The 25,237-nt window shown below is 40.7% G+C and overlaps 1 protein-coding gene across 6 annotated transcripts in view; it reads left to right on the forward strand.

Moving 5' to 3' along the window:
- NCOA7 (nuclear receptor coactivator 7) overlaps nucleotides 1-25,237 on the forward strand; it is a 169,995-nt gene that overhangs the window by 14,645 nt on the left and 130,113 nt on the right. For 3 of the 6 annotated variants that reach the window (XM_040474561.1, XM_040474560.1, XM_040474559.1), the window contains exon 2: nucleotides 21,237-21,349. The exons of the other annotated variants lie outside the window; for them this stretch is intronic. In XM_040474561.1, the coding sequence (XP_040330495.1) occupies nucleotides 21,300-21,349 (50 nt within the window). In that variant the 5' untranslated portion in view covers nucleotides 21,237-21,299. The remainder of the gene's footprint in view (nucleotides 1-21,236; nucleotides 21,350-25,237) is intronic. 6 annotated transcript variants of the gene reach the window in all.

Raw genomic sequence — 25,237 nt, forward strand, 5'->3', positions numbered from 1 at the left:
CAGATTAATAGATTCTTCTAGAGCCTCTTTTATTTACCAAAAATTTAAAAGATCAAGCTGAGTTAATTGACCAAACCTTCTTGATTCTGATATTTCAATAACTACCTGTTAAGTTGGTTGAATTTAACGAGGTAGTTATTTACATTTATATGATGCCAAGTTCAGTTTGATATGTTTGTCACCCAGGTCAACAGATAGATTGGTCCTTCTTAAGGTGCAGTCCAGGAGCCTTTGGGGCAAAAATAATCTGAGTTGAAAAGTGCACTTTGAGGTGCGCTTGGGTGTCCCAGACGGTTGAGTGTCTGACTCCTGATTTTGGCTCAGATCATGATTGATACCAGGATTGTGGGATCAAGTCCTGCGCAGGCTTTGTGCTGAGCGTGGAGCCTGCTCAAGATTCTTTCTCTCTTTCCGTCTGCCCCTCTCCCCCTGCCTCTCTCAAAAACAAACAAAAAAGTACAACTTTCACCATTAGAGTGGTTTGGAGAGAGATGTGGGCAGATTTTTACATAGAAGCATTTCATTTCAATAACCTATATGTCTTTTTAAAATTTTATTTTAATAGTAGATAATACCTTTTAAAAATTTTTTTAAATGTTTATTTTTGAGAGAGACACAGAGCACAAGCAGAAGAGGGGCAGAGAGAGAGAGGGAGACACAGAATCTGAAGCAGGTTGGGCACAGAGCCCAACGTGGGGCTCAAACTCATGACCTGAGCTGAAGTCGGCTGCTTAACCAATTGAGCCACCCAGGCGCCACCCTTTTTTGATTCAAAAGGTACAGATGGTATATAATAAAAGGACTCTCTCATCCTCTTTCCCTGGTTACCTGCTTCCCCTGTTTACTGGCAACCAATGCTACCGGTTCATTGGGATCCTCCAGTGACATTTTATGCATTTGCAAGCAAATATGAATGTTCAGTCTGCTTGTTTTATCTACTAACCATTTCTCGAATTCCCTTCTCTCCATTCCCACTGCCCTTGTTTGGCTCCTCAGATGCTTTGGACAGTTGCCTGCATTTTACTTTCTGCTACATTTCAACTCTCCACATTTCAGCCAGTCTTCCTTCTACACTTCCCTCTTCAGGAGCACCAGGGTGGTTCAGTTGTCCAAGCATCCAACTTAAGGCCATGTCATGATCTTGCGGTTTGTGGGTTGGGGCCCCATGTCAGGTTCTGTGCTGACAGCTCAGAGCTTGGAGTCTGCTTCAGATTCTGTCTCCCTCTCTCTCTGCCCCTCCCCTGCTTGTGTTCTCTCTCTCTCTCAAAAATAAATAAATATTTAAAAAAATTAAACGTCTCTCTTCATACTTTCTAAAGGATTCCCATCCTACACAGGAAGGAGTCCACCAGAGATCTTACTGGGCTCTTGGGCTCTGGAGGAATTCATCTTTTACCCCTTGTACCTCCCTGACATGCATTTGGCCTGCAGTTCTTGACTCCCTCCCTTCCCCCCTTCACCCCAAATTATAGACCTTTATGACAATCCGATGAAAGTTCATGATCTCATCACACACCACACACCATTTTGCCTGCACATCCTTCTTTTGGATCCCAAATTAAGAATCTCTACTACCATATAAAACTGCTTGTCACTTCCTGCATATGCATAGCATATGATTTTTCTTCTCCATGCTGTTCCCTCTGGAACACTCTGCTCCATTTTGCTTAACAAGACACACTCACTTCTGGTGTCATCTCCAGGGGGCATTCTTAGTTGAGATTCCATAAACTCATGAAGACTTCCCCACGTAATTTAGCGTCCCAAATTGGTTTCCATACTGGGAATAGGCATTTCTCATAAATAGCAAAATTGCTTTTCTAGTAGAAATGAACTATGACTTTGGATAGCATGTTATGATCAGTTAAAAAAGAAAAAAGCCCAGGCTGAAGCTTTCATTTAACCATTCATCCCTCTTCTACTCTCCCCTACCCCCAGTAGAATACATGTCTATCATTTTCTCTAGCATCCCCGACTTACTTTACTAATTCTCTCTCAAACATTGTGTTAACAACCTTTTAAGATAACTTTTGTTTATTATGGCCCACATCTGGGAGTGTGTCTTTTGTGCCTCCGCCCTTGGGTTTGCCTCTGTGATTGGTACACAGAGTGGCAAAAACCTCCAGATAGGGTGCCATTAAACATCGACCCTGTCAGATGACACGAATCATCTGGAGAGAGTGGTCCATCCTAAGAAGTGACTCCTAAGCATGTGAAGGAGGTATTTTTAGTTCCAAGCCAAGTAATCAGAGGGTGTCCTGTGTGCTCAGTTTTATTGCAAAGTGCCTGGCACGAGGTAATTTGCTGTTGACTGATTAACAGAGGATTTAGAGAGTAAGAATATAATAGTGTTTGTTCAGCACTGTTCATGTGGAATCCTGGCTGGTGGATGATTCTGATCACTAATCAGGTATGGCTTGTAGAAGAGGAAAAAATCGTGAGATGACTTTGTAGTTATGAGATCCTTCCAGATCTTTCATTTTCTTTCTGCAATTCTCACCTCAGCAAACATCAGATTTACTGATTTGTTTCCCCAGACCGGTTGGTGCTAGGAATTGAGGGTGTCCTGAGGAGTAGTCATGAATATTCTAGCCATCAGATAAAAATAGCCCCTGCTGTATGATATAAAGCACAATTTTAGGCTGTTGGGAGGGCCTGCTCATTCCTTATGGTCCCGGTGTTTACATCTGAACCCTCCTCCCTAGGTCTCGGTGATTCCCTTAATACACTGCCTGTCTACTGGGTTCCACTGAAACAGTTCATTAGTAGCCCTCTGATCTCTCAAATCATGGCACTTTCCAAAATTGTTTAATATGCCTTAACTTATTTAAAAAAATTTTTTTATCGCTTATTCATTTTGAGAGACAGAGACTGAACACAAGCGGGGGAGGGGCAGAGAGAGAGAGAGAGAGACACACACAGAATCTGAAGCAGACTCCAGGTTCTGAGCTGTTAGCACAGAGCCAGATATGGGGCTTGAACCTACAAACCGTGAGATCGTGACCTGAGCTGAAGTCAGATGCTTAACCAACTGAGCCACCCAGGCGCCCCATATGTCTTAACTCTTTTAAAAGCATTCTATAAGAAATTGTTTTAGTCCGTTCAGACTGCTGTAACAAAATACCATACACTGGGCGACTTGTAAACAGCAACATTTATTGCTCCCAGTTCTAGAGACTGAAAGTCCCAGATCAGGGCGCCAGCTTGGTCGAGCTGTGGTGAAGCTCCTCTTCCAGGTTGCAGACTGCTGACTTCCCATCGTGTTCTCACATGGGAGAAGGTGCGAGGGATCTCTCTGGGACCTCTTTTATGAGAGCACTAATCCCATTGATGAGGGGTCTAGTCTGACCTCATGACCTAGCCACTTCCCAAAGGCCCCACCTGATGTTATCACCTTGGGCATTAGCTTTCCAACATATGAATTCGGGAGTGGTGGAGACACAATCATTCAGTGTATAGCAGGAATAGGAAATTCACAAATCAGTAGCTACAGATAGCCAAGACATGAAAAAGTATTCAACTTCATTGTATCAAAGAAATGCAGATTATAATTAGATTTTAAGAGTCCATGACAGTGCTGGGAAGATTGAGGTTGGGTCATATTCCTTTTTTCATAGGTGGTGAGAAGGTAGGTTGGTATACTTTATTTTTTAATGTTTATTTTTATTTTATTTTTTGGGAGAGTGTGTGTGGGTGGGTGGGGGAGGAGCAGAGAGAGAGGGGGACAGAGGATCTGAAGCAGCCTCTGTGCTGACAGCAGAGAGCCTGATGCGGGGCTCGAGCTCATGAACTGTGAGACCGTGACCTGAGCTGAAGTCAGACGCTTAACCGACTGAGCCACCCAGGTGCCCCTATGTTGGTATATTTAGATTGACAATAGTTTAGCTAATAGAATTTTTTGGCACCAGTGGTTCTATCCTAAGAGTGCATCCTAAGGAATTCAGGAATGAGGCTTAATTTCAGTGATTACTGTACTGTCTTTGGGCGGCATGTGAAATGGTCGAGGGGTTAAGAGGAGGGGTTCTGGAGCCAGGTGCCCCACCTGGAATCCTATTCCACCCCTTACTGGCCCTGTGAACTTAGGCAAGTTAATTTCTCCTTGATTTTATCATCTATAAAATGAAGATAATAGTATCTACCTCCCATACTGTATTGAGAATTAGATAAGTTAATATATGTAAAGTACAGTCACAGAGTAAGCAACTCTAAGTGTTAGTTGTTATCAAGGGTGATGATTTGAAAATTTGAGACAAATCCAACAGTGGAGTCATGTTTAAGTGATGGTATACCCAAGACCCTAATTTGATTTAAAAAAAATTTTTTTTTCAACGTTTATTTATTTTGGGGACAGAGAGAGACAGAGCATGAACGGGGGAGGGGCAGAGAGAGAGGGAGACACAGAATCGGAAACAGGCTCCAGGCTCTGAGCCATCAGCCCAGAGCCTGACGCGGGGCTCGAACTCACGGACCGCGAGATCGTGACCAGGCTGAAGTCGGACGCTCAACCGACTGCGCCACCCAGGCGCCCCTGATTTTAAAACATACCTGCATAGAAGAAAAGACAGGAAAGTGACAAAATAGTAAAGTTTTTCCCCCCTTGATGGGATCATAGGTAATTTCTGTTTTTCACATTTTTATTATCCATATGTATTACAATGATACTTGTTAGAAATTATAAAATTGGGGCACCTGGTGGCTTGGTCGGTTGGGCATCCGACTTCGGCTCAGGTCATGATCTCACAGTCTGTGAGTTTGAGCCCCGCGTCGGGCTCTGTGCTGACAGCTCAGAGCCTGGAGCCTGTTTCAGATTCTGTGTCTCCCTCTCTCTCTGCCCCTCCCCTGTTCATGCTCTGTCTCTCTCTGTCTCAAAAATAAATAAATGTTGGGGCGCCTGGGTGGCGCAGTCGGTTGAGCGTCCGACTTCAGCCAGGTCACGATCTCGCGGTCAGTGAGTTCGAGCCCCGCGTCAGGCTCTGGGCTGATGGCTCAGAGCCTGGAGCCTGTTTCCGATTCTGTGTCTCCCTCTCTCTCTGCCCCCTCCCCCATTCATGCTCTGTCTCTCTCTGTCCCAAAAAATAAATAAATGTTAAATAAATAAATAAATAAATAAATAAATAAATAAATGTTAAAAAATTTTAAAAAAAAGAAATTATAAAATTAATGTATCATTGGATTCTTATATTCTCGATGTTTCTTTATCAAATGTATATTCATTTTGACATATTTTACTTTCTCTTCCTCCTTTCAAATCTGCTAATATTTCACTTCCCCAACATTTTCACCCACATGCCATCTGCTTGATATTTTCTTGCACTTAGCTTGCTTGTTTTGTGTATAGATCAGCCCCAAGGCTAGTTCTTCAAGAATAAGTAGACCAAATGAAATGATTGATGACATTTTAGTGGTGGTAGCTTTCTCATGGAAGTTTAAGCCAGAGAATGCAGCTGCCGTGATAATGGCTCTGTATCTTCTCTACATTTCGGGCACTCCTCCTTATCTCCTGCTCCCCATCTGAATGAACTCAGCACTCCAGGACCCCTCTCACACACAGGGGTAATTCCTGCCTCTGGGGCTGTTGACTGCCCCCTTTATTGGAGATTTCCTGCACATTTCTTCCTTTAAAGCCAATATTCTGCACCAGGTTGATACTTAATTCCATAAACACTTTCCAGGACATCTTCTCTACCCTGATTATGGTTATTTTGGCACTTAACTATTTGTACCACAAATTAAATATTGGCTTGTTTTATGGCTTAGTTGTTCTTACAGTAAGCTGATAGGGTTGTGTTTTATATTACTCTATGCCCTTCAGTTTTCTAGCACATGGAACACAGGAATACTGGATGTTGTTGTGACAGTATTCTTTTTTTTTTTTTTTTAATTTTTTTTTTCCAACGTTTATTTATTTTTGGGACACAGAGAGACAGAGCATGAACGGGGGAGGGGCAGAGAGAGAGGGAGACACAGAATCGGAAACAGGCTCCAGGCTCTGAGCCATCAGCCCAGAGCCCGACGCGGGGCTCGAACTCCCGGACCGCGAGATCGTGACCTGGCTGAAGTCGGACGCTTAACCGACTGCGCCACCCAGGCGCCCCAGTGACAGTATTCTTAAGAGATGATTTATGAGTTTTGTGTTCCATCTTTCCTCTGTCCAACCTTCTCCTTCCTTTATTTTCAAAATCAGAATGTTACGTCATTTGGTTCTCTCAGTCTTCTAGATATTTACCTGAAAATTTGATAATATGTTTTCATTCCTAAAGCCTAAAAACCAAAGAGCTCAGTTGCAGAGAGCACCATGATTAGCAATGGGTTTACGATTGGGGTCCAGTAACATACAAACTAATCCTAATTGCAAGGACACCTCTGTCATCGTCTCTAAAATATTGCTTGTTTCATCAAGACAATTTAATGAATCTTCCAGAGAATGTGTTTAAAGTTCATAAATATGTTAGATTCTTATAGATCTTGCATTTCCTGGAAAGGACAAAATCCTAGGAAATGTTTTCATATGTCTACCCTTGTACGCTGGACCAGTGGTTTCCCAGCTGGGGTTCATGTGCCCCATGAGGATAAGGGAAGAAATTGTTAGAATGTCTATATCATCTTTTCATGACTTCTATTTTTGTTACATGTTTTACAATGCATATATTAGTGCAGAAGACATGTTTTTTAGAAGAAAATATATATAGGGGCACCTGGGTGGCTCAATCGGTTGAGCGTCCGACTTCGGCTCAGGTCATGATCTTGTGGTTCGTGGTTTCGAGCCCCACGTCGGGCTCTGTGCTGACAGCTCAGAGCCTGGAGCCTGTTTCAGATTCTGTGTCTCCCTCTCTCTCTGACCCTCCCCCATTCATGCTCTGTCTCTTTCTGTCTCAGAAATAAATAAACGTTAAAAAAAATTAAATAAATAAATAAGTAGTGTGTATATATATATATATATATATATTAGGATTTTATGTTCAGGTACTTTTATTGACGTGGAATATAACTTTTAAAATGGAGGCCACCAGGTCTCCTGGGTGCCTGAGTTGGTTAAGTGTCTGACATGATTTCGGCTCACGTCTTGATCTCATGGTTTGTGGGATGGAGCCCCACATCAAGCTCTGCGCTGACGTTGCAGAGCCTGCTGGGGATTCTCTCTCTTGCCCTCTCTCTCTGCCCCTCTCTCCCACTTGTTCTCTCTCTCTCTCAAAATAAATAAGTAAACTTTAAAAAATAAAATGGCGACCACTGATCTGAATAAAAGGCAAGACCTTATTGTTCTATACCCCGAAGTCAGTTTCTATTAGGTATTTAGCCATAACAAATTAAAAATGAACTTGATAAACATAGATCCTATGCTAGCCTAAGCTAGGAGTTGTAATGTGCATGTGCATGTGCTTATGCACATAAAACATAAGACATGTTCCCTGCCTTTAGAGAGCTTACAGCCTGAGTAGAAGAATGGGGCATGATCAGTGATTAATTAGAATATGGTACAAGATAGCATAGGTGTGCATGGGAAACCTAACAGCATGAGACTATATTTTATGTTAGACTAAAATTGCTAAAGTATGATAATAGCAGCATAATACACGGTGATGCTGTGTTCTCAGAATATTTCAAAACCCTGTTTATGTTCAGAATATTTTTCTTGGTAATCAGGTCAGTTCTCTGTCTACCTATTCAAATAGCTATGCTTACATTATCTCCTAGGTACAGATGTTAATTAACTGTGGAAGCTTTCTGCTCTAATACTCAAAAAGTCATACCAGTGCTCTCAATTACTGGCTGACATTTCTGTAAATTCCAAGAGAAAGTGGCGGAACAGCCATGGTGGGAAAGCAGTAACATTTTTGATGCGGTGTTCCTGTGCAACAGTGATGGTGTATACAATTTAAAACAAGCGAATTAGTTTCCTAAGGCTGCTCTGACAAGGTAGCACAAACTGGGTAGCTTAAAACAACAGAAATTCATTGTGTTACAGTTCTGGAGGTTAAAATTCTAAAATTGAGGTGTTGGCAGAGCCATGATCTCTCTGAAACTTGAGAGAAATCCTCCGTTGCCTCTTCCGGCTTCTGGTGATTTGCTGGCTGTCCTTGGAATCCTTGGCTTGCAGCTACATCACCGTAATCTGCTCTGTTATCACGTGGTGTTCCTGTGTGACTCTGTCTTCATGTGGCCCTCCTCTTCTTTTTTTTTTTTTTTAATTTTTTTTTTTTAACGTTTATTTATTTTTTTGGGACAGAGAGAGACAGAGCATGAACGGGGGAGGGGCAGAGAGAGAGGGAGACACAGAATCAGAAACAGGCTCCAGGCTCTGAGCCATCAGCCCAGAGCCCGATGCGGGGCTCGAACTCACGGACCGCGAGATCGTGACCTGGCTGAAGTCGGACGCTTAACCGACTGCGCCACCCAGGCGCCCCTGTGGCCCTCCTCTTCTAAGGACACCAGTCATACTGGATTAGAGGCCCACCATACTCCAGTATGACCAACATACTCCAGTATGACCTCATCTTAATGCATCAAAAAATTGCATCTGCAAGTACCCTTTTTCCAAATAAAGTCACATTATGTGGTATTGTGGATACAACGTAAACCTTTGGCACGGGGGCAAGGGGGTAACACAGTTCACCTCATAACAAAAAGTAACATCAAAGTCTGTGGGTAAATATACCAAGATGTGCATGAGTTACCCTTGGTGTCACGTGATGCCTTCTTACAGTTAAACTTCCATAGCCATGCACATTGGTTAAGGGATGAATGACAACTGGACGGAAAGGAAGATTTCTTGGCTATTTGTATTAATTGGCTGCTTCTGTCTCTGGGCTTTGGTATTCCAGGCCTTGGTGGAGTTATTCTTATAGACAGTAGTATGTAATATGTGGCTTTGATCTTCCTGGTAAAAATCCACAAAGTAATTTGTGGATCAGGATATTTCTAAGGATGTATTGGTTTTTTGTTTTTGTTTTTTTTTGTGTGTGTGATACAGCTGCATAACAGCCTCCAAATCTTAGTGGCTTAGAACCACAATTATTTATTTCATATTCCTAAATCTGTAGATTGACTGCGGTTTGGCTGCTCTTGGTTCAGTTTGACAAGGGTGGGCTGGATTCCAAAGTTAAGGTAGGAGTTCAGGTCAATTCTACATGTTTTTATCCTGGACAGGGCTGAAGAAGCAAAAATTGCTACCTGGAGCATGCTCTACTAGTGGAGAGCAGAAATTTGCCAGGCGTCCTAGTGCCTCAAGTTGAATTAGGTACACTGTTAATTCTCCACCTGTTGGTCAAACAAGCCACATGGCCAAGGGGGGTGGATGCAGGCTTCGCGCAGTAGTGCAAAGCGCCACAAGGTGGCGTAGCAAAGGGTGTGGGTGTAGATTTCTGGAACAGGGAGGAAATGCGGAATTGAGAACAATCCAGTGTAGCAAAGGGCCAGTTTCTTTTGAATCCTACAAGAACTTTTTTATGAAGCAACTTACTAAACCTTTAAAAGAAAATGTATTTAAACCACAGACTTGGTTTCTTAATCCAGTCTCTTGGAAAATTGTAGTTGAATATACCGTACATTTTTTTTCCAAGAAGAGGTCATAGTATTTCACAATGCTGATTTAAATTTGTGTTGGGCAGATTTCCTGTTAGACACTTTCCATTATGCCTTCTTCCTGAACCCATATTTGTGTATTTAGCACATTTTAGACTGTACTGACCAAAGCACCACATGACCCTCTCCGTCTTTACATTAGACATTGGAGGAGAATCTGGTAGAATTGCAGTCCTCTTGAACATGCTCTGATAGAGAACATTTTCATTAAGGGTAAAACTGTTTCTGGTTTACATGATTGTTGACCGTGCACCGCTGTTGAAGTATAACTATGAATGGTTGTTTTCAGTGTTGTCCTGCTTCAAGCATCTTCCCTAACAACACTGGCCCATGTGACCTCGTCCTTTTCCTTCCATTAACACCTCTCAGTACATAACACGTTTTATTAGACATTAATTTTTATAATACTCATTTTTTTCTAATTTTTTAAAAATTTATATTAATTTTATCTCCTTGTCTAAAATCAAAGTTTTCTTAGAGCCCATTGAGTCCTTTTTAGATTCATAGGTTTTAGATAAATAGTATGGTGGTAGAAATAAAACAAGTTTTTAGCAAATGCTTACTGAATTGAAGAGATTGAATACGTATGTGTGACAAGGCACTATTTTGGAATAAGTGTAAATTGTCTTTTGCCTCTTGTACTCTCCATTGTAAATAAATATACTGAAAGTACATTAAAAAGAATGATAATTCAATTATTTTTTAGTTTACATTTTTACAAGTGTGGGCGTATGCCAGTGTATTTTGAAAATGCATGCAACTGCAGATACTCTCCATAAGAGAACAGAGAAGCACATTGCCTTTTCCTTAGTGAAATGGTTTACCTGGCAAAGGGAACTTTTATGTCTCTTGGTAGTCTCAAAAGACACCCAGATTGAATTGTTGAAAACTAGTGTTTGAAGCCCATAAATTGTATGTTCTTTGTAAAGGCATTCCATTTATGACCCCTTTTATCCATTAAATTTTATTGGTTTTGTTTGCATCAATTAATTCTAATTCAGATCTATCAAATAGACCCTCCCAATAAATGATCTAAAAGCAACAATAAGAAATCAGTGGTAGTGGTAGTAAATTAGTAGTAACCACTGCTCACTTTTATTTCTGTTCTGAAATGGAAGGACTCGGGGCATGGCATAAGGCCACTAGCCATGCAGTAGTGACAGCATTTGCTGTGAGTACAGGGAGCTGGAGCCACGATTCACATTGGCACCTATTTTCTTTCTTTCCTTTTTTAATGTTTGTTTATTTTGAGAGAGAGACGGGGGGTGGGGAGGGGCAGAGAGAGAGAGGGAGCAAGAGGATCCTAAGCAGTCTCCTTGCTGTCAGTGTGGAGCCTGATTCGGGACTCACAAACCATGAGATCATGACCTGAGCGGGGACCAAGAGTCGGACGCTTAACCGACTGAGCCACCCAGGCGCCCCACATTGGCACCTCTTTTCTACAAGGCCTTGGGGAACGAACTTCAGTTCTGTACCAGTACAGAGACTCCAGAAGAGTGTGGAGCTTATTCCTTTTGGGATAAGGCCAGAAGAGGTCAGGGGGTGGGGGGGCAAGGGGGGACTCAAAAGGCCAAAGATCCTAGGATTTTAGCATAGGTCTGATAATATTAAAGTGAGTTCCAGAAGTAATTGAGGACAAACTTTTTTTCCCATGTCACCTGTTTTGTTTTTGTTTTTTAAATGCTCTTTCGTGCCTGCCACGTTTAGATTCATTTTAGGGATCATCTAGGGTGATTTTGCAGTGCTGGAGCAATAGGAAGGGGGTGTCCCCAGAAACCACTTATGTGGGTGATGCTGGCATCAGAGTTTTCCCCATTCTTGTGAAAGACAATCATATGCTTGTAGTGGACACTAAATAAATAATGATTGATGGTGAGAAAGAGGAAGTTTTTTCTGTGTATGAGAAGTGAGAATGGCAGAGTAAACTGTGTTGTTTTCATTGCCTCTCATAACTTTACATGTGACCTTCTGCCTATTTTTCCCCTCTAATCTGTCTTTGTGCATGTGGAAAACTGTTCAAAACTGAATTCTTATATTATTATGAGTATTAACGGAGGAGTTCATGTAATACATTAAAAACCTCTGGTAAAATTTTTATAGAATCATAATTTTTAGCTCTAAAAAGGACCTACAATTTTAGTCTCTAGAAAAAAAAGGACTTTTATAACAAAATCAATTAAGAAATGTTATTTTAAAAAGGTGAAAATTCCATTTTCTGATTCTGATTCCTTGCTTTTACTGGTTTTTAGTGGAAAAATAATTGGATAGTCAGAGGACTGCATTTCCAAACAACAGAAGAATGGTCGGCTGTTAAATATTTCTGGCATATTCAAAGTTATGACATTATTTCAGATCTTAAGACTAAAGAGGTAATTCATTTAGTTTAGTGGATCAAGGGAATATGCTCTCTAGTTAGCTCTTTAAAAATCTCATTCAGTGCAGTAAATATTTATTGAATGCATTGGCATAGTCACTGCAGTGCATTCATTAAGGATTAATAATAACTAGCCTGCATACAGTTCAAGATTTACATCCTAAAAGACAATTGGCCAAAAAGTTGGTGTTCACACTCTTGTTCTTTTTAGCGGTGGGTGAATTCAAGAAGAACTAGGCAGTTGATGTGAAAATTCTGTGTGGTGATCTACCCTCGCATTAGAGGCCATTATTAGTGCTTTTGACTTTGGCATCAGGTAAAGCTGATTATTCTGGCTCTCACTCATATGGCTATTTGACCTTGAATAAGTTCTTCAACCCTTCTAAACTTCAGATTCTTTATCTGAAAAGGATTACGAATATTAACTCCCTCATACAGTCATAAAGATTAAACACTGTGTGTAACAGCATTCAGCAAACCCTTGGTGCATGTGGTTAAGGTTCAGTAAACAGTGAACTGTTGCTGATTGCTGTCAGCTTTGTATTCACGAGAGCTGTCTAGCTTGACTTAGTTTACTATGGGATTTTTCTGTTTGGGGCAAATTTGAATCTAGCTCTTCAGGTGATGTTGAAGGTAGGTATAATTCTCCTGAATACTTGAATATTTGGGTTCGCTGAATATAATTTTCTGTTCCCACTGGACACTAGATTCTATAGACACCTTTTGGACCCATTTAATCTGTAAACAGCCCTTTACAGATGAAGAAGCTGAGGGCCAGAGAAATGGAGTAACTTGCCCCCAATTACAGACTTTGGAGATCCTGGAGTCTGAATATTAACCAGGCCTGTCCTGTTTCGGAGGTGCTGTGGCGCCTTAATAACATAGGTCAAAGAGGTCAGATGAAGCACAGAGCGTCTTGAAGACAGATAACTTCTCGTGTGTGGAGTTTATACAATCTCAGCTTTGAAGGAACTTTTGAAATTAAAAAAATTTAGTTAAAAAAGTTTTAAATGTTAGTTTACCCACAGAGTGTGATTTTCTGCCGTAACAGGTAGTTCTCGATGAGTGCCGTATCCCCTGCAGGGCACACTTGGTTCCCCATGGTGATCAGAATGGGGGGCACTACGGGCATTTACTTGGGGGGGCGGTAGAGGTGCCAAATGCCCTGTAATGAGTGGGACAGTTCTAGACAACAAGCGGTTAGGGATTTTGTATCTTCTGTAGGACCTGTGTGAATATTTATTGGGACATTCTAAAGAAAAGAGTTCTAAATTACTATGTTTGCAAATACCCAGTTATTGGGGTGATTAGGTGGCTCAGGTCATGATCTCATGGTTCCTGGGTTCAACCCTGCATGGGCTCTCTGCTCTCAGCAAGGAGACTGCTTGGGATCCTCTGTCTCCCTCTCTCTCTCTGCCCCCCTCTCTCTCTCTCTGCCCCTCCCTGACTCGTGTACTTGCTCACTCTTTTTCTCTCCCCCCCCCAAAATAAGTGAATATTCAGGAAAAAAAAAGAAAGAAATACCCAGTTATTATTTATGGCACTAGTTTTTATTTTAATGTTCTATGCACTGCATCCCAGCCCCATTATCCACCCCTTCTTATCCCCCTCACCTCTGCTTTTCATTTTCCTATTTTCGTTTGTAATGAAATTGCTTCTGATCCCATTTCTCCTATAGCTAAATTTGCCCTATAGAAGTAGGTGCAAGCATCTGAGTATTTCATTATGTCTTTTAGTGAACTTGTGGCTGAGAATTTACTTATTGAAATACTTGTTATAAATCACTTTCCTTTGGGCATTTTATTGATTTCATACAATTAACTGTGTACCTAGGTTATATTAGCTATGAACTTCATTTCAGTGTTATAAGGGGCATATTATAAAATACACATTTATTTAGATGAAGGGTGTTGATTTGATAAGATTGAGAGCTGCTGGTCTGCAGCGATCTCTTGAAGCGGTTGTTCACCTTGTGCTTAGTCACGTTTGGAGATTAGGAAGCCAACCTGTCTGGAGGCGGCTCTTTGCATCTGTCTGTGAGACAGCTCTTCCTTATGTTAAGCCAAGACCCCTCTCCCTCCGTATCTTATGCTTGGTCCTAGGTATTCCTATTCCCCTTGAAGATCTATTGGTACAAACCTAAATCTGAGACCAGATAAGATCTTTCAGATGTTTGAAGTAGCTGTCAAGTTCATCCCAACTCTTTTCAGGCTAAACCTGATGAGCTCCCTTGACTATTAATCTTAAAACTTAGTTTTACATCACTTAACTATCCTGGTTCCTCCACTTTCCTGGTATTTCTCCTATAGTGTAAGACCTAGAGTTAAATGCAGTCATTTTAATATATTCTAATCCTCAAGAAGGGTGGCACAGACCATCATAATCTTTTTTATTCTGGGCTGATTAAGTGGGATTGTTCTGTTTGCTTTGAAGGGAAGGGCAGTAGAATCACACTGCTGGGTGTATGGAGCTTATTATCACCTAAAAGTGCAGATCATATTCACTTGTGCTAATGCTAAACTCTGTCTCTTTCATTCCTTAGTTCTTTACCCATATGTGAAACCTCAGGTTCATATGGGGTAAATTCTACCTTCTTACAGACTGTTGAGGTCTGTCTGAATCCAAATACTATTATCTGAGGTGGTATTTACCCCTCTTCCAAAAGTTTAACGAGGAGGCCCCTATTTTCATCCAAGTCAGTGGTAAATTTACTGATGAGGATGGAGGCTAAGAACAAATACTGCATTAAGCTATTAGCATCCTCCCTCCAGGCTGAAGTTAGAGGTCAGCTCCCTGCTCTGGGCTGGTCAGCACATAGCTCTTGGCACAGTGGTTCAGTGCTTTCCTTTATGGGTCTAATCATAGAAGCATCCACCCATGTCCAGCCCACATTTCTCCATCTTATCGATAAGCGGATCAAAAGAAACTTATCAAATGCCTTTAAGTAGTTACACTGTGTTTACCTCATTTCCTTAATGTATGAGAACAGTATCTGTGTCCAAGAGGGAAATTAGGTCAGTGTAATTTGAATAAGCCATCATTCCTCCCCTCCACTGGATCTGTACTCCAGCCATCCCAGACCACTCAGGATTCCCTGATCATCATACATTCTCTGATGACAGCTTGCACATCCTCAGTCTGCCCAATGAGCCCAACCTCTCTTCTGCGTGCATCATTGGGGAAGCTCTTAGCAGAGTTAGTTGCTTCCCCTCCGTGCTCTGCCCATATCAGAGGACTTGCCATTTGTCTTACGAGCCAGTGGGTTTTGGTTGCCTGTTCCGCCTGAACTTCCTGGCCCATGAATGCTGTCTTCATCATGTGTCTCGAGTAGGGTACTTGGTCCAAGGTACAGGCTTCAGAAAGGGGTCTGCTCATTTGTTGTTGTTCTGCTGAATCATTGGTTTTCTGTAAATATTCTGTATCCCAGGTTTCACTGCCTCCTGTTCCAAGTCCTGGCTAACCTGCCTGTAGTGATCATTTCTAATGTTTTGCTGGGAATCTATGCAATGGTGTGCAGTGTGTAATTTGCACAATCCCTTTGCTTACTTTTGTTGAAAATTAAAATGTATTTGCCCAACAATTTGTATGTAAGTGTTGGATCACAGGGATCTACTCCCAAAGCCAAGACTACACTGTATGTTAGCTAACTTGACAATAAATTATATAAAAAAATAAAAAATAAAAAAATAAAAAAAATTTTTATCAGTGTCTAAAATAAAAAAATTAAAATAAAAAAAATGTATTTATGCATTGTTATGCTGCTGGCACTCTTCACACCTTTGACAATCCCTGACCTTGCCAGTGACTTTTTAGAAATCTCATTTGTACATTCTCTTAGATGGAACGTACAGAATGATCTAGCTAGCCTAGAGATGGGTCTTCATTTAAAGTATCTAGGAGCTTTGATAAAATCTCTCTACTTTGCTCCTTTTATAAACTCTACACACAGCATGAGGCTTGAACTCAGGACCCCAAGATCAAGAGTTGCATGCTCTACTGACTGGCCCAGCCAGGCACCCCTCTCCCTACTTCTCTTCAATGAAACTCACATTTGTTTAATTCTTTATGGCTCTAATTTCAGTTCCCTAGGCAAAGAGTAATGGAATAAGAGCTGATGAGTTCTCCATTTATTTTGCCATCTGTTGGCTTTGTCCCATTTTTCCAAGTAGCAGACCATTGGCCTGTCCTTGATCATCACCTTGATTCAGGCATAACTTTTTTTGCTTTGGGTTGCTGTTAGGTTTTGTTTTCTATTGTTTTGGTTTTCTGACACACATTTGTTTACTTGGGGGTGTTATCTCCTTGCTGCTTCCCTTACATGATTGTGGCACCCTTTTGTATCTATTTCTACATCTTCCCAGGTTTTTTGTTAAAGAGAGTATTCAAATCTGACCTTGGTTAATGCTGAAATTTGAACATCCTTCCTTTGTTTAGATGTGTAGCTTTGAGAACGACTGAACACCTACTCTATTTCTGTAGAAGCGTAAGCATTTTCTAGAAGGAAGTATCTGCATTAGAAAGGTTCAGTTTAGTCTGTTCCTTAAGTGGCCAACTTAGTGTGACCAAGCCTCAAAGCATGTTCTAGCCAGTATTTCATTTGTATAATAGGAAACATGTTGTTGGGAAAACAGTTTATGGCCATGATAGGTACACTGGTGTTTTTCTAGTCTGGGCTGGTTATACTTGAATGTGCAAGGGGCTGCAAGCTATCAGATGCAAAGTCAGAAAGCCAGCCTGGGCTGTGTGGGTCCACACTGGTTTATTGTGCTTAAGGAGTCTCCTGTAGCTCTGTGCTTAAATTCTTTCTGAGTGGTGCCACGGTCTCAAACAGGGAGCACTTTGCTGGTAATACAGTAAATATTCTGTCTTCAACGCAGTTCTTACGAGGTAAGGATTTTGCACGTGCCTTTTTTATTTTCATAATGAACTGAATTTAGATTTAAATTGTCTCTCCTGACTTAAGATCAGGAGCAGAAATATTTAGATAGAAGATTCGTCTGTGCTTCCCTCATGAAATTCTTTTTTTGGTCTGTAATGTGCCGTAAATGCAGGAGAGTCTTGTAATTCAGTGTTTGGATGAGTCTCGAGTTTATTGATGTGAAGAAGAGTCAACATCAAATGAAAGAAGGGCTTTTAAGAAGCCCATTATAACCACTTATAATGGAAAATGTAGTTCCCATTAGAGATTGATTTAAGGAGCTCTGGTTCCTCAGTGAAGCATGAAGGCTGCTGTATGGTGCTCTGTGCAAATCATTTTTACGGCACCTTTGCTGCTCTCTTCCTGGGTAATCTGTTGGTGTGTCTTGACCCGAAAGGACTGCGTATGTCTTGTTTAAGGAATAGAAAAATACCCAGAAATTTAAAAGAAATCAGAGATTAGTATGTTTTTTATTTATCAAATAGAATATTAAAAAAAGGGAAGCTTTGCAAGTTCTAAACAGACACAGCGGCACCAGATGTCAGTTCTTGGATCATTTAATCTTTCTCTCTTGCGCTTATTTTTGTCATTATTTTTCCACTAGAACCAAATATTAGTTTCTGGCTCAGCTTGCAATATAAAAATTTTCCAATTAGATTGTTATGACTTCATTTTTATTCATGAGGAGAAATCTAATAAACAGGGAGCATCACATGTGGCAGCGTGCAGGAGAGGAACTTTAAAATAAACCACCTGGCCCAGAGCAGGTCGGAGAGCTGGGATTCTCATCCTTCCTGGAGTCTGAGAGAGAGAGACTGGCTTGCATCTATACCCCTTGCCCCCAAGTAATTATTAATTGGGGAGGGGGGGGGCAGGCGGTGGTTCTTGGATTTTTATTTGCTTGCCATATAATTGACCTTGCTCCAATCCTGGATTGATTCCTTGCTTAGCTTTTATGTGGATTTTTTTTCTGCTTGGTTCTGTGTTAGGTATTTAGGGAAGTAAAAGGAAGTTGTGAAACCTGGTGGTTTTTGACTTGAAGGGGCTTTTGGTTTGTTTGTGGCCGAGGAGGCTAAGTGAAGTGGCATCATCACACAGTGAATGACTAAGTGCCTCACGGTGAGTGTTGAGTGGCGAGTGAACTAAGCTCCTAAGAAAGAGAGAGAGCACACGAGAGGTCAGGGAAGGCGTTAGAGCAGAGCTGGGCCTTATGCGGGATCTGGTCACACAGAGGAGTGTAGGCAAGTCACTTGAAGCTGGAGAAAGGATAGGGATTAAGGTACAGAGTTGGAGGCAGGGAGGGGACCCCAGTGGGTTCAGCCCACAGTGTGAGACTGACCTCAGGAGCGTTGGACACCACTGTCTTTCCTTTCTCTGCTGTCATCACCCAGCTTCTTGAATGAATGCTCATTCCTTGAGGTATGGCTTCTACTCCCACCACTGAGCTGACACGGTCCTGCTGGAGATCTCAGTGACTCCCTTCTCCAAGGCCCAGGTCCATTTGTTCTAACCTGCGGAATCTGTGCTGAGGCATTGGACGCTGTTGATTCCAGACTGCTTTTTCTCATTTCTCAAGGTTTCTAGCTCCACAGGTTATTGAAAGGCATTGAAGTGTGCGCCAAACTGGCTTTAAGTCCCTGCTCTGCCACAGCTGGTGCTAGGGAAGTTAGTATCTCTCAGCCTCTGTTTAGTGGAAATAAGGATACCAAACTCACAGTATGGTTGTAAGGATTAGAAGAGAGAACGTGCGCCTGATATGTTGAAGTAAGTGACTTGCAGTAGGCAGGCATTAGGATTGCTTCCCTTTTCTTATCTGGTAGGTACTTAGTCCTTACCTGACTGTGTCTTTCTTTTCCTGTACATACCTATGCCCAGCTGATCTCTCTTTCTGGAATGCTGTCTCTCCCTTCCCTTTACCTGTTCAAATTTTCACTGCCCTGCCTTACTTTATTACCTCCATCAAAATGGAACTTTGCGTCTTTTGTATGCTTACTTCTTTGGACAGCTCCAGGTTACTACCTGTTATTCTAGGTATTTGCACACATATCTATTTATTATTGCACACATATTTTTATCTTATTTTCCTTACCAGTTGATAAAGTCCTTGAGGGCAAGGTACATGCCAGGGACATGGAGGTAAGACAGTAGGAGTGGAGAGCGCAGCCCTGTTGTTTCCATTCAGGGCTTTAGGTGTAGCGATGTGTTCGCAGAGTGTTATCATCATCATACTGTTGCTCGCTTGCTTGCTGTCGTTCTTTTTTTTTTTTTATTTAACCACAACCATATGCTGATAATTTCTAAATGCATTTTCCCTCACTGCACTCGTGTACTTTAAACGTAATCAAATGTCTGGTGAATGTCTCCAGCTGACTATCCCACAGGCACCTCAAAGGCAACGTGTCCCAAATTGATCTTTTATCTGTTTCCATGCCCCCAGCCCACACCCAGCCGGCCCGCTTCACGTCCATCGTATCATATCTGTGGTGTCACCCTCCACCTGGCCCCTGAAGCACATATTTGGAGGGCATTCTTCATCTTGCCTCTGTCATGCTGTCTATGCTGAGTGAGTCACCAGGTCTTGACTCATTTGCCTCCTAAATATTTCTTGAATGCATTCCCCCGTCTTTCTGTGTTGGATTCTGCTGCCTAAGTGTGGGTCCTCCTCTTTGAACTATTGTACCGTCTGTCATCTCTTCCCAACAGATCTATTTCATGCTGTTCTCAACCCTCTCAAGTCCATCCTTACAGCCTGGGTATATCACACTCCCTCATGTAGAATGCTCTGGCAACTTCTTTCATGTACATCAGGGATGAGAAAATTGCTTTTATCTCATGTTGATCAATTCAGTAATGTCTGTAGCGAGCGCAGCACGATTTGCTTCGTGACGTCTGACATAGGAGCAGCAAAGGGTGGGCGGCACACAATTCATAGCTAGGATTAAGATCAAGCTCTTTAGTGTGACATAAAAAGGCCTGCCATGACCCTAATCCTGCCCATGTCTTCATCCTCACCCCACCATTGCCCTGCTTCACATTTAATCCTGGAGCAGCAGGGAAATATGTGTCCTACTAGGAACAACACAGGGAACCCTTCAAGTAGGAAACCCATACTCATCCTTCAAATCTTGGGGTGCATGGGGAGTGTGTGGAGGGGCCCTGCCTAAGGCTGAGTATTCTTCCTCTGGACTCTAGGAGCACCTGTGCCACCACCATAGCCGTCGGTGTCCCATTGACTTGACATCCTAAGCATCTCCCTTGTAAGACAATAAACTCTGTTAGGGCAAATATCGTGGCTTATGTATCTGTGGCCTCTGATTTTTATTACAGTGCCTTCCATCGAGTATGTATGTGAATTAAGTTGTCATTGAAGGGGCCCCTGGCTGACCTAGTGGAGCATGTGACTTTTGATCTCGGGGTCGTGGATTTGAGCCCCACATTGGGTGCACAGATTACTTAAAAATGAAATCTTAAAGAAAATTGTTCATTGGATTGAAATGAATTAGCAAGTAATTTTGATCGATGAACATTCTTTGCTTTAACTTTGATACCTCTTAGGATGAGGGGACAGATTTTAGGAAATGTTAATGCTTTGCAGAACATTTAGGTGTGTGAATCAGGCAGTAAATAGACATTGGAAATTGAGCAGGGGAGTGGCATGATGAAAGTGGTGTTTAAGGAAGATTGATCTGGAGACAACCTTTTATTTTAGGTTTAAGCCGCTCCTGGGAAGCATAGGTGAGGATAGCAGGGTAGGGAGAGGGAGAGGCAGAGCAAGCATTTAAAGCCATTTTGAAGAATAACTTCCTGAGGCTTTGTACTTTCATTTCCACATTTGCTCAAGTGGGATGTAGTCACTGGCATGTTTCCGAAAATAAAATGGAACACTGATGTTATTTTTAAAGAAAGAACATTCTTGTAAAACACCTAAGTGATCCATTTTTCAAAATTATGTATGAGACATATTCATTATTAATTACTTGTAAAAAATGATTATGAGTTTGTAAATAAAAAAAATAATTAGGTTCTGCAGAGGCAGCCTAAAATCTTCAAAAATCAGTGGTTTTCCTTTTAGCACATTTTGAAATAATTGTTGATTATGAGGAAAATACTTCAGTTTATTTTCCTAGCTACCTTTTATTTTAGTTTAACACCTCCATTCTAATTGTGGGTTTTTATTACCCTCCATGAGTATTTGCATTCCGTGTATTACTAACGTGATTGCATTTTATGGCTTAAAGTATATCTTCTGTTTGTGGTGGGGCCATGTATCTTCACTCTGCTTTCTTCTTCATACTGGCTATTACAAACTTCTTAATTTATAGTCACTTTGTTTTTTTTTGTTTTTTTTTTTTTGTATTATAGGGTTATGACTCACTGATTAAAAAGAAGGACTTTTCCAAATACTTTGCATTTTGATTGTATATTATGGATACCAAGGAAGAGAAGAAGGAACGAAAACAAAGTTATTTTGCTCGGTAAGCATTGCTTTGCAAAATTATCAGTACTTTAAGAAAATGTTTGAGGGAAGACTTTGTCCTCAAGTATGACTTGGCATTCTGTGTTTTGTAAGTGTTCATAAACAAAGCAGGCAGCCAATGGAAGTTAAATATGCTTTCTGTCATCCTTTTACTTGCTTACAGTAGAGGAGTAACATTTGGTTCTTGTCTTTCTGCCTTTGACGGTTCTCTCAGGCCACTGTTGCTCAGAGAATCTAGCTGTCATTATGCACTGAGCTGCACATTGCTCAGAATCCCCATATTTAGCATCCTATATTGAATTTTAGATCCTAAATGCTTAGTTCCTGCTGCTTGGTAGCTTGATTGGTTTAGTAACTGAAAATCTATGACATCTTGAAAGCTTGTTGCCTTGTTAGGAGTCTGTTACTAAAAAGTATTTTTGTGGGTAGATGGAATGGATGAATTTCCACCATTGGAGTTTGTGTCATTATTAAAGCTGAACTCATCTAACATACAGTCATTGGTTTGTGAATAGATATAATCTGGTTTTTATGATCAGTTACTCTTTATAGATTTAACCATATATTGGGCAGCTACTCTTCATAATAAAATGAATGATATGCTAAAACACCATTTTGACAGAATGTTTTCAAAGTGAGTCTCACTCAAAGTGAGAACACATAGGTTTAAAATTATCATTATGGTTAGGACACCTGGGTAGCTCAGTTGGTTAAGTGTCTGACTTGGGCTCAGGTCATGATCTCGCCGTTTGTGGGTTTGAGCCCCACATCATGCTCTGTGCTGACAGCTCAGAGCTGGGAGCCTGCTTCAGATTCTGTGTCTCCCTCTCTCTCTGCCCCTCCCCTGCTCACGCTCTGTCTCTCTCTCTCAAAAATAAATAAATAAAAAACTATTTTTTTAATTATCATTATGGTCTCCTAAGTTGAAATATTTTTTAAGAACTGAATTCAGCCTCACCACATCCTCTGTCTGTGCTTGTTAAAGAGGCATTTCTTATTTTCCAAATGTAAGCCTTGGAAACTGAAAAACAGTTTTTTGTTAGGTTTTTAACCCAGAAATTAAGCTAGGTTTTACTTTATGTATTTATTTATTTATTTACTTACTTACTTACTTACTTACTTACTTACTTACTTATTTTAAGAAAGGGCCTCGAACTCACAACCCTGAAATCGAGGGTCACATGCTCTATCGACTGAGCCAGCCAGGCACCCCTAAGCTAGGTTTTAGATTGTTAATAGGAAAATAAAGGCGATGAACATTTAAGGAACTACTATGTGCAAAGCACTTTACTTACTATTTCGTTTTTCTTCACAGGAAACCTAACCTAGGTTTCCCCCTATTTTACCAATGGAGTAACCAAGACTCGGAAAGTATTTTGACCATTTCATGCATCGAAGAGTTACTATTCAAGTATAGCATTGTTCCCAAAAGGTGTACTCCAGTTAGCAATAGTAAAGTATGAATAAGAGTTTTTGGAAGGCAAGAGTTAAATGACTAATTGCAGTGAAATGTTTTCCACTATTAAGACTACAGAGAGTAGCAAGATAGGGGAAGGAAGAAATCAGGTATCTAATGAGTGAAACATTAAAAAGAGGGCACTTAGAATAAATAAGAACTATATAGCAATTTTTAAAAATGTGTTATTTTGAGATAATTGTAGATTCACATATAGTTGTAGGCTATACTACAGAGAGATATCCTGTGCGCTTTATCCAGTTTCTACAATGGTAACACTTTATGTAACTATCCTATGGTATCACAACTAGGAAATTGACATTGATGCACTCCACCAACTTTATTCAGATGTCACCAGGTTTACAAGCATTCATTTGTGTATTTGTGTGTATTTAGTTCATGCAATTTCATCATATGTATAGATTTCTGTGGCCACATCAACGATCAAGATACTGATCAAAAAGATCTCATGTGCTACCCTTCTGTAGCTGTATTCACTTCCTTCCCTATACTTGCTACCCCTGACAACCACTGATCTGTCCTCAGTTGCTGTAATTTGTTGTTTTGAAAATATTATATAAATGGAATCATAATATGTAATGTTTTGAGATTAGATTTTTTTTTCGCTTAGTGCAATTCTTATGTTTTATACCCCATTAAGACTGCTATAACAAAGCAGCACAGACTGGGTGACTTACAGATAACAGAAATTTATTTCTCAGAGTTCTGGCGGTTGGAAGTCTAAGACCAGGGTTCCAGTTCTACGTCTGGTGAGAGCCCTCTCTATGGTTCATACAAGGCCATCTTCTTGCTCTAACCTCACATGGCAGATGGAGCAAGGAGCCTTCTCATACCTCTTTTATAAGGGCACTAATCCCATCTGTGAAGGCTCTATCCTCATGACTTAATCACCCCCAAAAGGCTCCACCTCCTAACACCATCACGTTTGGCATTAGGTTTGAACATACAAATTTTGGGGGTACACAGACTTTCAGACTTGAGATCTGTCCAAATGTTGCATGTATCAATAATTTGTTTTTATTGCTGAGTAGTATTCCATGGTATGCATATCTCATAATTTTCTGACTTTTCACCCACTGAAGGACATTTGGTTTATTTCCAGTTTGGAGCTATTACCCTAAAGCTGCTGAGATAATTTGTGTGCAAGTTTTTGTGTAAATATAGGTTTTAATTTTTCTGGGATAAATGCCCAAGAGTGGAATTGCTGGGTCAGATGTGACGTGCATATTTAATTTTGTAAGAAACTGCCATATACTCTTTTCCAGAGTGTCTGTACCACTTTACCTGCCTTCCCATCAGCATTGCATAAATGACCCAGTTTCTCCACAGCCTCATCAGCATTTGGTATTGTCACTCTTTCTTATTTTAACCATTCTGATAGATGTGTAGTGGTATCTCGTGGTTTAATTTGCATTTCTTTAGTGACTGAAGAAGCTGAACATCTTTTTGTGTGCTTATTAGTTACCTATCATCAGTGCAATGTCTTTTCATTTCTTTTGCCTGTTTTCTTATTAAGTTTTGAGAGTTCTTTATGCATTCTAAATACTAGTCCTTTGATGGATGGTTTATAGGTATTTTCTCCCAGTCTATAGCTTTTGTTTTCATCTTAGCAGCCTCTGTTGGACAACATCAGTTTTTACTTTTGATGCGATTCAATTTATTAATGTTTCCTTTTATGGATTCAGCTTTTGGTATCAAGTCTAATTCTTTACCCAGTCGTAGGTCCTGAAGATTTTCTTTTGTCTTTTTTTTCTTAAAGTTTTATAGTGTTATGTTTTATATTTGTTGGTCATCCATTTTTTAAAATTTATTTATTTTTGAGAGAGAGAAAAAGCAGGGGAGGGGGCAGAGAGAGAGGAGGCAGAGAATCCCAAGCAGGCTTCCCACTCTCAGTGCAGAGTCCAGTGTGGGACTTGAACTGATGAACCATGAGATCATGACTTGAGCCGAAATCAAGAATCTGACAGTTAATCGACTGAGCCACCCAGGCATCCCCTCAGCCATCCATTTTGAATTAATTTTTATATGGGATATGAGTTTGATTCAAAGTTCTTTTTTTTATTTTTCTGCCTATGGATACCCTATGTAGTGATTTCAAAGCTGTAGTGACTTCTAAGTTTAAATCTAAACTGATTCCAACGATGAGGGTAACTAGTGGCTCACAAGCAATCTGCTCAATGTTAACCACCTCTCATTACAATGCAAGATGAAACCCTTCTGGAAGAACAGCACAGTTTTTTCAGCTCAGAAATGTAAAATTTAATTGTCATGCTTGCCTTGACCTCTTGTGAGAAGTATTCTAACAATGAAAGGAAAACATAGCCAAAAATTAAGTATGACCTTCAGAGCGTAAGGATAACAGGCCAAGAACAAAAAGTTGGGGATGCTATTCTAACAGCACATTAACTT

The sequence above is a fragment of the Herpailurus yagouaroundi genome, unplaced genomic scaffold, assembly GCF_014898765.1.
Source record: "Herpailurus yagouaroundi ecotype Mexico unplaced genomic scaffold, PumYag 139, whole genome shotgun sequence".
Classification (NCBI taxonomy): Eukaryota; Metazoa; Chordata; class Mammalia; order Carnivora; family Felidae; genus Herpailurus; species Herpailurus yagouaroundi.